At 43.4% G+C, this 12,891-nt stretch overlaps 1 protein-coding gene across 1 annotated transcript in view; it reads left to right on the forward strand.

The window, feature by feature from the left end:
• The window catches only part of BCR (BCR activator of RhoGEF and GTPase), an 841,427-nt gene that overhangs the window by 791,312 nt on the left and 37,224 nt on the right, over positions 1-12,891 (forward strand). Inside the window, exon 17 of the mRNA XM_044069810.1 lies at positions 3,438-3,600. Within this exon, the coding sequence (XP_043925745.1) occupies positions 3,438-3,600 (163 nt within the window). The remainder of the gene's footprint in view (positions 1-3,437; positions 3,601-12,891) is intronic.

Below are 12,891 nucleotides of genomic sequence, written 5' to 3' on the forward strand. Positions count from 1 at the left end.
CACAGTCCAGTGAACCTCAGTTTAGCGACCCGTAGATGTAATTAAATGTGGACTTGCTCTCCTCTGCAGAATCTATATTAAAGCCCATTCCCAATGTTTGCTGGATTATGCTTGACATTATGTAAAATTATCAAAATCTAGTCAACTATTAGAAGTGTTATATATGTGTAATATATGTCTGTATATCTGTCATTTTTTTTTACTTGGCTAGTCCCTTTCAGGTCTCTTTATAGAACACTGTCAGATATTTTAAAATTTAGCTGGAAAAGGGGGTTAATGCCATAGGCCTGTGTAAGATATAAAAGGGTAGGTTACTGAAGTTTAGTCAGTCCAAGGGAGGACCTTCCCAGTATGATCGTATAGTGATTAACAAAAGAGATGAGACTAGGTGAAGAATTTGGACGTCATGGTTACATAAGGGATGGGCATCTCAGCAGCTAGTGGGTGTTAACACAGTAGGAAGAAGGTAGGAGGGGTGAACAAATATAGTCACGGAGTAGTTTTACTTGGCAGTCCTCACAGAGTAAACCTTTTTCTTGTTTAACTTCCCGTATGGATCAAGTGTAAAAGTTTGTTGTACTTTTTTCCTTTTGTGACTAGGCTGTGTTCAGGAGTCATTCCAGTTTGATTTTTATCCCGTTGCAAGAATTATGTTTCGTTCATCCTAATGAAATTCATACTTTTAACAACATAATGCCCATCATAATATAACATATAATGGACATAATGCCCATCCTAATATAACATATAATGGACATAATGCCCATCCTAATATAACATATAATGGACATAATGCCCATCCTAATATAACATATAATGGACATAATGCCCATCATAATATAACATATAATGGACATAATGCCCATCCTAATATAACATATAATGGACATAATGCCCATCCTAATATAACATATAATGGACATAATGCCCATCCTAATATAACATATAATGGACATAATGCCCATCCTAATATAACATATAATGGACATAATGCCCATCCTAATATAACATATAATGGACATAATGCCCATCATAATATAACATATAATGGACATAATGCCCATCATAATATAACATATAATGGACATAATGCCCATCCTAATATAACATATAATGGACATAATGCCCATCATAATATAACATATAATGGACATAATGCCCATCATAATATAACATATAATGGACATAATGCCCATCATAATATAACATATAATGGACATAATGCCCATCCTAATATAACATATAATGGACATAATGCCCATCATAATATAACATATAATGGACATAATGCCCATCATAATATAACATATAATGGACATAATGCACATCAGCAAGTCAAATGGCATCAGAATTACTTGGTATAGGGATCTAAACCTGTCCTGCAACATTAACGGAAAGGTTTAGAGGGGCAGGTATATCTTGCAGGGTATATTACTCTGGAACAGACTCCCCAGCTCTGTAAAACAAAGCTCATAGCTGTCCATATTTAAATGTAATTTGGATCTTTGGATGCATAATAGAAAATTTATTCCAGGACTGCTACCTATACTACTGATGGACAAGTGCAGTTTGTGAATGCTTTATTCTTTGCATGGGTCCCCTCAGGGTATCTGTGGTATGATCCCAAGCAGGAAAAGAGAAATTTGCTGGGCTTAAATTGGCCATCACATGCGGCTAGCCTAGTACTTACCTATGAAGCTATACAGGAAGCATGCAACATTTCTTCATACAACAATATTTGAGATCGCTGTAAAATCATCCATCTCCTTGTGTACGAAATAAACCACTTCATCCATCCATGATCATTAACCAGTTTGGGGTGAATTCTAGAGCCTGCCATGACCAGCACCGAGGTTACAGCAGAACTGCAGTGCTGTAAAGGGTAAGAGTCCATCATAAGGGACATGCATACATACACATGTACCTAGGGACAACATAATTTCATGGAAGACTGTGGAATAAACTTGATATGTTACAAACACCTGTGTACTTTGTTTTAGCTGATGTACTGACTGACAGGGAGTGTTTCCATCTGCACCATGCATGACCCAAGCTTGTCTGGCAGAAAAGCCCTGGAAAGTCATGAGTGTGGAAAGAGTATAGAACAGACAATCACCTCTTTGTGTCTCTGAATTCACTGGGTCAGCAAATGGCAGGTAGAGAGGTAAGTAAACTCCACTGCATAGGCAGAATGTATATTTTAGTATGCGTGGGGTCACTGAAATTCATGTCGCTGCACGTTAGGGGGAGCATTAAATAAAATTTGTTTTGGCTGCCAAGGCATCTTCATACCAGGGATGCCTTGTCTCCTTTTAGCCTGGTCCACAGAGGTAGCACACTGTCTCCCAGTAGGAGCGCAATCCAGGTGAAGAAAACTTTTCATTCCTTGGGAATTCCCGATGGGGATTTTCATAAGGGTTTAGAGAATAAAGGTCATGGAAGGCAGGTTTTAGAGGGCAGACCATCCAAATATTTTATGTTGTTTCACTGAGAACAAGAAAAATAATCACCACGAGAGCAGACAGTGACTGGTGCCTTCCTGCTACTTACTTCCTATTATAGAGAGTTGTTCTGTAAGCATCTTTGTGGCTTCCATAAGTGGAGGTATGAAATAACGTCTGTGCAAGATTTTCATACCTTCACCTACCACAACAGTGTAGTTATCAGCTCTGGCTTCCCAGATGACTTTAGCAAGGCTGTTCTCCTTCTTGAGTCCTGTACCCTGAAAGCATTTTGCTGCTTTAGAATCCTTGCAGAGCAAGCTTACTTAGAGATGATGGATTACTCACAGGCCGCAGCACCTGATCACTCGGAGCTTTCCCTTTCATCAAGCTTATAATTCATCTTAGTATCCCATGTTGAGGCCCACTGTAATTCTGGCCCGTGCTCCTGTTAGTTCAAGCTTTGTTTAGGAGTATCCCATGTTGAGGCCCACTGTAATTCTGGCCCGTGCTCCTGTTAGTTCAAGCTTTGTTTAGGTACTGTTACGTTTGATTTTCCTTTAGTTTCTTCCTTGTTGTTCTGCTTCTTGTGTCGTATGTATTAGGATAAAATGTTTTCATCCTCTGGTGGGAATGAAGTAAGAGGAGCTAGGGACCACCCCTCCTGTTTAAGGACATGCCTTCATTGATAGCATGATAGTTTACCATTGAGAAGAAGACAGTCCACTGATGTTAGGGAAGAAACTCTATTGCATTGCCGTGTATTGTGGGAAGATTTCACTGAAATAATCCAAGTAGTCTGTTACAGCACAAAACAGAAGTTTAGATCATGTACATTCTGGTGAGTGAAAAAGTGGTCACTGGGAAACAAAATGAACACAAGTGACATAGATTTTTAGTATTTCTTGTGATTTGTCTGTCTTTCCTCTTTTTGGTCTCAGCAGTGCGTTTAATGTTGTTATGTTGACATTATTTTTGTATTTATTATTCCTACAGGGTTGCAGAAAAAGAGAGCATTAACAAAATGTCACTACACAACTTGGCAACTGTTTTTGGTCCAACTCTGCTGCGGCCCTCTGAAAAGGACAGTAAAATCCCTACAAACCCTACACAACCCATCTCAATGGCCGACAGCTGGTCACTGGAGGTAATGTCACAGGTAAGGACTCCTTTTGATAAACCAAGATGTTCTTTGTTTTTCACTGTTGCAGTCATCACATTTGGGTTATCTGCTTGCAGTAGCCCTCGGTCGGCCTGATTATCAAAGTCTTGGGTCCTGCGGCAACTGCTGCCTTCTTCTGTGGACATCAGGTAGTCAGGGGTATAAAGCATGCAGCCAATGCCATTACATCAGTCTTTCTTGCCGTGCGGTGCCCGAAGCAGAAGCAGTTCGCAAGTGCCGGTCGGCCGACTCCTGAAATTTTTGTTTTCGAGTTTCAGAACTGAAGTCTTCAACTAAAGCTAAGTACCCCATTGGGGAAACTTTTTCTTGCTCTAAGCTGATGTCAGTAAAAGTCAATAATTGTATTTGTTGTGGAAAACAAATACCTCATAAAGATTTTCATTCATACTGTATTCCTTGCCTAGGCCCTGATCATGACGTACCTCGCTGTCAGTTTTGTGCCTTATTTAAACCAGGAACTGTTCATCATCGGTACATTTTCACTTCCAAATATTTTGGTACTCGGTTCAATTATCCAGATACGTCTTCAGTAAACCACCTGACTACCAACATTCCGAAAAAACACAAAGATAAAGACAGAGACAGGCTGTCCAGGTCCAAAGCTGCCAACAATGCTTCTCCAAAGCTAGTCGCCAGTTCGCTGGTACTCAGTGAGGAGCTTTTGCAGCCCCTGATACCCACTACTTCAGATTCGCAGACCTCTACTGAGACCCATTCGGAGTGCAGTATGCCACGAGATGCTTCAGCTGCAGAACCTACAAATGTCTCTACCTTGGATGGGTCCGAAGCCGCTGTGCAGGCACCAGCTTCTGAGGGTGTTTTCAGGCCTACTGACTTGCATATTAAACAGACGCCATCTTCTTCTTCTAGGCCTAAAACGCGAACATTGCCTAGGAAACCGATGCCCAGACCGCATGGTCAGGCCTCTATACCCAAAAAACAAATAAGAATGGCTGAAGACCTTGTTACTTTAATCAGGGGAAGCCAACCTTCCCCCTGTAAGAGACCTAGGACTGAATTTGCTTACGATTCTTCTGAACAGGATTCTGTCTCCTCTGATGACCAGGATTTACCCTTATCTACCTATGAGGATTCTGATGCAGAGGACTCTATATTCCCACTGCTTCACCCCCAGAGGATTTTTCTTTTGGTGAAACCTTGGATACTCTTAGGGAACATTTTCACAGGGAAAGTCAGGATTACTCTGATTCCAAAAAGAGGCTTAGAGATTTCTTACTCCTGCCCCAAAACAGGCCTTTGGCTATCCCTCCTGTGCTGGACATGGTTGACGATGCCTTTTCGGAATCTAGCTTGGCCCCTGACTCTCTACCTCCTGCTCCCAGAAAACCTGAAAGATATTACAGGGTTCCTGATTCTCATAAGTTCCTTTTTAAAAATCCTACTGTGGACCATGAGACCATTTCACAGGGACCCAAAAGTATTAAGGCTACTACTGCCAAAAATCCTACCCCCTCTGATAGAGATTCCAGGGCCCTGGATAGATGGGGTAAGAAGGTATACACCTCTGCAACCTTGGCCATCAGGGCCTTAAATTGCCAGTTTCATATGTTAAAGTATCAGCAGCATATTATTGGATTGCTTAAACAGAAAATGATGATGATTCCTGATTGTGCTGAAAATAAGGATTTACAGGATTTAATGCATTCTGCTGAACAGGTTGGAAAACATACTTTGCATTGTGGTTTTGATTCATTAGAGGCATCTTGCAGGGCTGCTGTCACTGGGTCTGTACTTAGAAGGCATGCTTGGCTTAAGGAGCAATCTTTGCCAGATCATGTTAAAACTAATTTGCTGGATGCTCCCTTAAATCAGGACCGCCTGTTTGGTGACAAAGCAGAAGTTGTTCTTAAAATGATGGAGGAAAAAGCTAAATCTATGCGAACTGTTAAAGATTTCTTACAAGTGCAGCCTCCTAGATTTAGTAGGCATTGGCCCTCAAAAAATTGGTCCTTTCCTGCCTCTTCCAGGCCTTCTCAGTTCAAACCCAGAACCAGCAGAACACCCAGGCTTCAGTCCCAGGGTACGCACAGGACTAAGCAGTGGGGGGCTCCCACTTCCAAATCAGGGAGTAGTAAGACCCCTCCCCCACCATGGTAAGCTGTCTCAATGACTTAACTTTAAAACTTCCAAGCACTTCTCAACTGACTGCTCTTTAAGGGGGAAATATTGCTCTGCAGGCAAAAAACTGGGAACTCATTACCCAGGACAAATGGGTTTTAAACATAGTTTCCCAAGGATACAGATTTCACTTCCACACACTACCAACCCCAAACGGTTGGCGAGATCTACCCCCAAAATCAGTGGGCAGAGGCTCAAAAGCAAGTACACTCTCTCTTAAGATTAAAGGCTATTCAGACTGTACCAGAATAGGAAAAAGGACAAGGTTTCTACTCAAGACTTTTCCTGGTACCCAGAAAAGACAATTCATGGTGTCCTGTCCTGGACCTCTCTATCCTAAACACCTTTTTGGTGATTCCAAAATTCAAGATGCTAACTCTTCACCAGTTGCTTCTCATGATAGGCAAAGATGCCTGGTTGGCAACACTGGATTTAAAGGAAGCCTACCTGTATTTCCCAGTCAGGGAATCTTGCAGAAAATACCTACACTTCAAAGCAGGTTGCATGCACCATCAGTTCTCTGCACTGCCCTTTGGCTTATCTACTGCACCCAGGGTATTCACAAAGTGCCTAGCTCCAGTCATTGCATTTTACAGGTAAAGAAATATTCAGATATACCCATACCTGGACGATTGTCTAATTCAGGCAGAAAGCCAGGACATACTTCTGAATCATCTGGCATTTGCACAAAACATGTTAACTTGTCTGGGGAACGCCATAAACGAAAATAAATCACATCTGGTACCCTGTCAACAAATTATATTCCTGGGAGCAAGCTTGAACACAACTTCCCAGATGGCTTTCCTCACGCCAGAGAAACAAATTCATTTGACAACTTACTTCAAACTAGTGGCCACAAAAACCCTGCTATCTGCAAGGCAAATACTGCAAGCCTTGGGGTTCATGGCCTCGTGCATTCTACTAATTCCATGTGCAAGACTACATATGAGGAAATTACAATGGTATCTAAAAAGCCTATAGTGTCAACATTCTCAGGATCTAGAAGCAATGATTCCTATCATACCTTGCCTACGGTTAGAATTCCTTTGGTGGGCAGAGGTCTGCCACCAGAACAAGGGACTACCATTCAATCTACCCCCTGCCGCTCAAACCCTAACAACAGACCCATCTGACTATGCATGGGGGGCTCACCTGGCAGGGAAGTGCATTCAGGGCAAATGAAACCCACGTCAAATGCACCTGCATATCAATCAAAAAGAAATGTTAGCTGTACAGAATGCTCTGACAGCCTTCAAGGACCACATTCTTCCAGGACAATTAATGGTAAAGACTGACAACACCACTGTTATGTGGTACATAAACAAGCAGGGGGGGTACCCATTCTTACCCCATCTGCAGACTTGCCATGGCTCTGTGGAACACAGCCTTGAGCTACCAAGTGCATCTACAGGCTCAGTTCCTGCCAGGAAAACTAAATACACTGACAGACAAACTATACCAATTGGACAAATTCTGCACAAGGATTTCCCACAAACAAGCTTGGAAAGTGGATGCTCTGTCCTTCAGCTGGAAAAATCTATCAGTTTCTGCCTTTCCTCCTCTGCCTCTCCTCTCCTATCCAAAGTGCTACTACAGATCAAACAGGACAAACCAAGGATGATACTGATTACACCAGACTGGCCACACCAACACTGGTACCCCCTCTTGTGCATTGTGTCACAGCTGGCCCCATGGCACCTGCCTCAGACCCCTACCCTGCTGTCTCAGCAGGAGAGCCAGATTCTGCACCCCCAGTGTCAAACCCTGAACCTGGCAGCCTGGCTAATTTCCTAATCTCTCCATTACCATCCCTCAGTAAACAAGTGCTGGATGTCATTGTGGAGGCAAGGAGGCCTAGTACTAGAAAATCTTATGCTGAAAAATGGAAAAGATTCTGTGCCTGGAACCAAACTCAGGGGATGGGCACAGTAGTGCCCAATTTACCTCAGATTCTTCAATACTTAACTGAGATGCTTCACAAGGGCCTTTCCTTTTCCTCCATCAAAATTCACTCCTCAGCCATTTCAGCTAATTACAACACAGAACCACCCCTCTCACGCACTGATCAAGCAGATGTTCTTCATACCACATTGCTGCAGTCCTAACACTTGGGTAGTCCGCTGTCCCAGTCGGCCCGAATACCAAAGTATATGGCTGACGTCGGTCAAGGCGCATTAGTCTGACGTCAGGGTACAAATGCGCATGACCGACGTCATATCCTCAGTCTTTTTTGCCGCATGGTCCGATGCAGAAGCAGTTTTGCAAGTGCAGGTTGGCGTTCTGAGATTTTCCGAAGTCGGAGTTTCAGACCGAATCCAAGTTGGCTAAGTACCCCGTTGGGGATTATTTTGGTTTTTTCTTGCCTCAGTATTTTACCGGATGTCAGAAAAAGTGAATAACTGTATTTCTTGTGGGAAACAGATACCTCATAGGGATTACCATACCTTCTGTATACCTTGCTTAGGGCCTGAGCACGACATTGTTGGCTGTCGCTCTTGTGCTAGATTTAACAAACGCACTATAAAGAGAAGATTAGATTGTGCCAGGTTAGTTTTTGGGAAGCGGTGTAATTATAAAATGCCGTCGGATGCTCCGACGCCCGCTTCATCAAAAAAGCGCAAGGACAAAACAGCAAAGCCTAGGCTGGAAGAAGCATCCGTCCCGGACGTCGGTTCTTTAGAGGGCTCGGTGGAGCCAGGGGTTCAGCCAGAAATTTCTTTGGAATCCCAGGGAGAGACTTTATTACTGCAAGATGTGACCTCTCAGGAGGTAGGCCAGGCGGAAGGGGCTTCTCAGGTAGCTGTTCTTCCCTCCCTTCCTAAGGTGGTTAGGCCCTCCCCTGCTGTTTCCAAGGCTTCTCCCAGGGGCAGGCGAGGTTTTGTTTCAGGAGTTACCCCTAGTTCTTCAGGGTCTGTACCTAAGAAGCATATGCTTAAGATGGCAGAAGATTTGATTACAATGATTAGAGGTTCTATGCCCCATCCTGATAAGAGGCCTAGGGTGGAACCTGAGCTTGGGAGGTTGGGGCAGTGTTCGGTTGCTTATGAGTCTTGCTGAAGACTTGCAGGAGTATTCCCCTTACTCTGATTCTGATGTAGATGATTCTACTCCTTCTGCTTCTCCTCCTGAGGATTTTTCTTTTTCAGAGACTCTTCATTCCATGAGGGAGCATTTTAAATGGGAAGGTCAGGATTTCTCTGATTCCAGGAAAAGGCTTAGGGAATTTTTGTTTCTACCCCAGCATAGGCCTTTAGCTATACCTCCTGTTCTAGATGTGGTAGAGGATGTTTTTGCAGAGGCTTCTCTGAACCCTGACTCTTTGCCTCCTGCTCCAGTTAAACCGGATAGATATTATAGGGTGCCTGAAGCTCATAAGTATCTGTTTAAGAGTCCTAGGGCAGACCCAGAAACTGTTTCACAGGGGCCTAAAGGTGTTAAGGCTTCTGTTGTTAAAAATCCTGTTCCTCCAGATAAAGAGGCTAGGACTTTGGATAGATGGGGAAAGAAAGTGTATACTTCTTCCACTTTGGCCATGAGAGCTTTGAATTGCCAGTTTCACATGTTGAAATACCAAAATTATCTCCTTTCACAATTAAAGTCTAAGGTAGATGCTTTGGCGGAAGGTATTGAGTGTAAAGAGTTGCAGGATTTAGTTCATGTTTCTGAACAGGTGGGTAAGCATTCTTTGCAATGTGGTTTTGATGCTGTGCAGGCCTCTTCGAGGGTGGCTGCCACTGGTTCGGTTCTTCGCAGGCACGCCTGGTTGAGGGATCAGAATTTAGCTGAGCATGTGAAAACAAGGATTTTAGATGCTCCTTTACAATCTGATGTGTTGTTTGGTTCGCCTGTGGAAGCAGTTCTAAAGAAAATGGAAGACAAGGCGAAGTCTATGCAGACTGTTAAAGATTTTTTGCAGGTTCAGCCTCCAAGTTTAGTAGAAATTGGCCTACCAAGGGGTGGACATATCCTGCTTATGATTCCCAGTCTAGGGGTAGGTCTAGACGTGGTAGAGGCAGAGCTCAAGGTTCTTTTAGGCCTAGAACAGGGAGTTCACCTGCTCAGTCTTCTGGTGAGGGCAGGGGTCAGTCCTTTCGTAAACAGACACAATGACCTGCCTTTTCAGCTGCCAGAATCTTCTCGTCTGGCAGCACCTTTGGGAGGAAGGTTGGCACTTTTCAAAGAAAACTGGAGTTTAATTACCCAAGACAGATGGGTATTGGATATCATTCACCACGGTTACAGGTTTTATTTCCATACCTTGCCTCCTTTCAAAGGCATGCCAGACATTCCTCCTCAACAAAGGAAAGAGGCTCACAAGCAAATTTCTCTGTTGCTCCAAATAGGTGCCATTCAGCCGGTTCCTGTGCCAGAAAGGGGCCTAGGATTTTATTCTCGCCTGTTCTTAGTACCAAAAAAGGGGAACACGTGGAGACCAATTTTGGATCTGTCTATCCTCAACACTTATCTGGACATTCCCAAGTTCAAAATGTTGACGTTACAACAGCTTTTACCTCTGCTGGGCAAAGATCACTGGATGGTAACTTTGGATCTCAAAGAAGCTTACCTTCATGTTCCTATCAGACTAATTTGCAGGAAGTATCTGCGTTTGAGCTGGGAATTCTCATTATCAGTTCTCTGCATTGCCCTTTGGCTTATCTACTGCCCAGAGTATTCACAAAGGTTCTGGCTCCAGTGATAGCTTTCTTCAGGCTAAAAGGAATACAAATCTATCCTTATTTGGACGATTGCCTGATTCTGGCTCAAGGAAGGGACGTGCTTCTTCAGCATTTGGAATATGTGATAGCAGTGCTAAGATGCCTAGGGTATTCTGTGAACGAAATAAAGTCCAGTCTAGTACCCTCTCAAGACATGTGCTTTCTGGGTGTGAGACTGAATACAGCAACCCAGATGGCCTTTTAACCCCGGACAAACAAAAGAATATTTCTTTACTTCCATCAACTATCTCATCAGTCCGGGCTGACTGCAAGGACAGTCCTTCAAGCCTTAGGGTTCATGGCATCTTGTATTCTGGTACTTCCCAATGCCAAACTGCATATGAGGAAGCTACAATGGTATCTCAAAATGTATGGACACAGCACTGCCAGGATTTGGACACTGTCATTCAAATAATACCTTGCATTCAAAAGGAATTTTTGTGGTGGGCTCAGGAATGTCACCTAAACAAGGGACTCTCTGTGACCCGGCCAGAGGCGAGTCAGATTCTAACGACAGATGCCTCAGACACAGCTTGAGGAGCTCATCTGAATGGAAAGTGGATACAAGACAAGTGGCCTGCCAGACTGCAGCATCTACATATCAACATGAAGGAGATGTTAGCAGTCCAGTTTGCATTACTGGCTTTCAAGGATTTACTTCTTCCAGGGCAGGTGTTGATTCTAACAGACAACACAACTGTCATGTGGTACATCAACAAACAAGGGGAACACATTCTTATCCTCTATGCAGGCAAGCAATGATTTTGTGGGAGACTGCATTAAGCTTGCAGCTGAATCTTCAAGCAAGGTTTCTGCCAGGAGCACAGAACTCCTTAGCAGATGTGTTAAGCAGGCAAATCATGGATCCCCACGAGTGGAAACTGGATCTTCATGTATTTCAGACATTGACAGTGTCATGGGGAACTCCAGACATAGATCTGTTCGCTTCTCCACTAAACCACCAGCTGCCAAAGTTTTGCACCTAAAAGGTTTCATCACACAGCCTGGAAAGTGGATGCTCTTTCTTTCAGTTGGAAAAATCTTCATGTGTATGCCTTTCCACCTCTGCCTCTCCTCCCAAAGGTACTTCTAAAGGTCAGACAAGACAAGCCAAGGATGATTTTAATAGCTCCAGATTGGCCTCGGCAGCACTGGTACCCATTGCTGAGGAGTCTGGTAAGGAAGCCTCCATGGCCCTTACCTTTGATTCCACACCTATTGTCTCAGAAGGACGGCATCTGCTCAATGTCAAGCTTCACTCTCTTCATCTAACAGCTTGGCATATTCTGTTTTGAACCATAGCAGGTCTCAGCTTCCTCAACAAGTTTTGAATGTGATTATGGAAGCCAGAAGACCTAGTACAAGGAAAGTGTACGCAGGAAAATGGAAGAGATTTTTATTTTGGTGTGCAGCAAAGGATTTGGATGTTTCTGAGCCAAATTTGAGTGTGGCTCTTCAATATCTTACTGAGTTATTGGACAAAGGTTTGTCTTTCTCTTCCATTAAGATTCATGCTGCAGCAATTTCAGCTCACTATGATTGTGACCCACCATTGTTTTCTCATCCTTTGTTCAAGCAATTTCTTAGAGGGCAAAGAATATAAGACCCCCGTAGAGCTCCTACTCCTGCTTGGGACCTCAATTTTGTGTTGGAGAAACTCACTCTACAACCTTTTGAGCCTGCAGCTACTGCTGAATTGAAATATTTGTCATGGAAGACTGCTTTTTGTTAGCCATTACATCTGCAAGAAGGGTGTCTGAATTGCAGGCCCTTATGGCGGTTGAGCCTTTCCTGATTTTTCATAAGGATAGGGTATCTTTACGTACTAATCCTTCCTTTATGCCTAAAGTGGTTTCTAGTGTGGCTTTAAACCAAACTATTCATTTGCCTACCTTTTATGCAGATCCCCAAAATAAGGGGGAAAAGATTTTGCACACTTTAGATGTACACAGGCAGTTGCGTTATTATTTAAGCAGGACTAAGGATTTTAGGCAGTCTCAGCAGTTGTTTGTTTCTTTTGCTTTGAGTTCTCAGGGCAAGCCTGTGTCAAAACAAACTATTTCTAAGTGGATTGGGTTTTGCATTGCATTTTGTTATTCCCATCATGGCAAGGAGATTCCAGCTGGGATTAGGCCTCATTCCACTAGGGCTACTGCCACTTCAACAGCATTTCTAAGGGGTGGCAACTAAGGATATTTTGGAGGCAGCTACTTGGAGTTCAGTGCATACTTTCTCTAAGCATTACCACCTTCCTCTCTACTCTAAATCTAGGGCTGGTTTTGCCACGGCTATTTTGCAGGGCATGTTGTCAGCTCCTGCTTCCTTATGATTTGCCAGCCTCCCTTACCTCTGCTTTGGGATTCTACCCAAGTGTTAGGACTGCAGCAATGTGGTATGAAGAACATAGTACAGT

The sequence above is a fragment of the Protopterus annectens genome, chromosome 4.part0 (assembly GCF_019279795.1).
Source record: "Protopterus annectens isolate FY-2018-M chromosome 4.part0, PAN1.0, whole genome shotgun sequence".
Classification (NCBI taxonomy): domain Eukaryota; kingdom Metazoa; phylum Chordata; order Ceratodontiformes; family Protopteridae; genus Protopterus; species Protopterus annectens.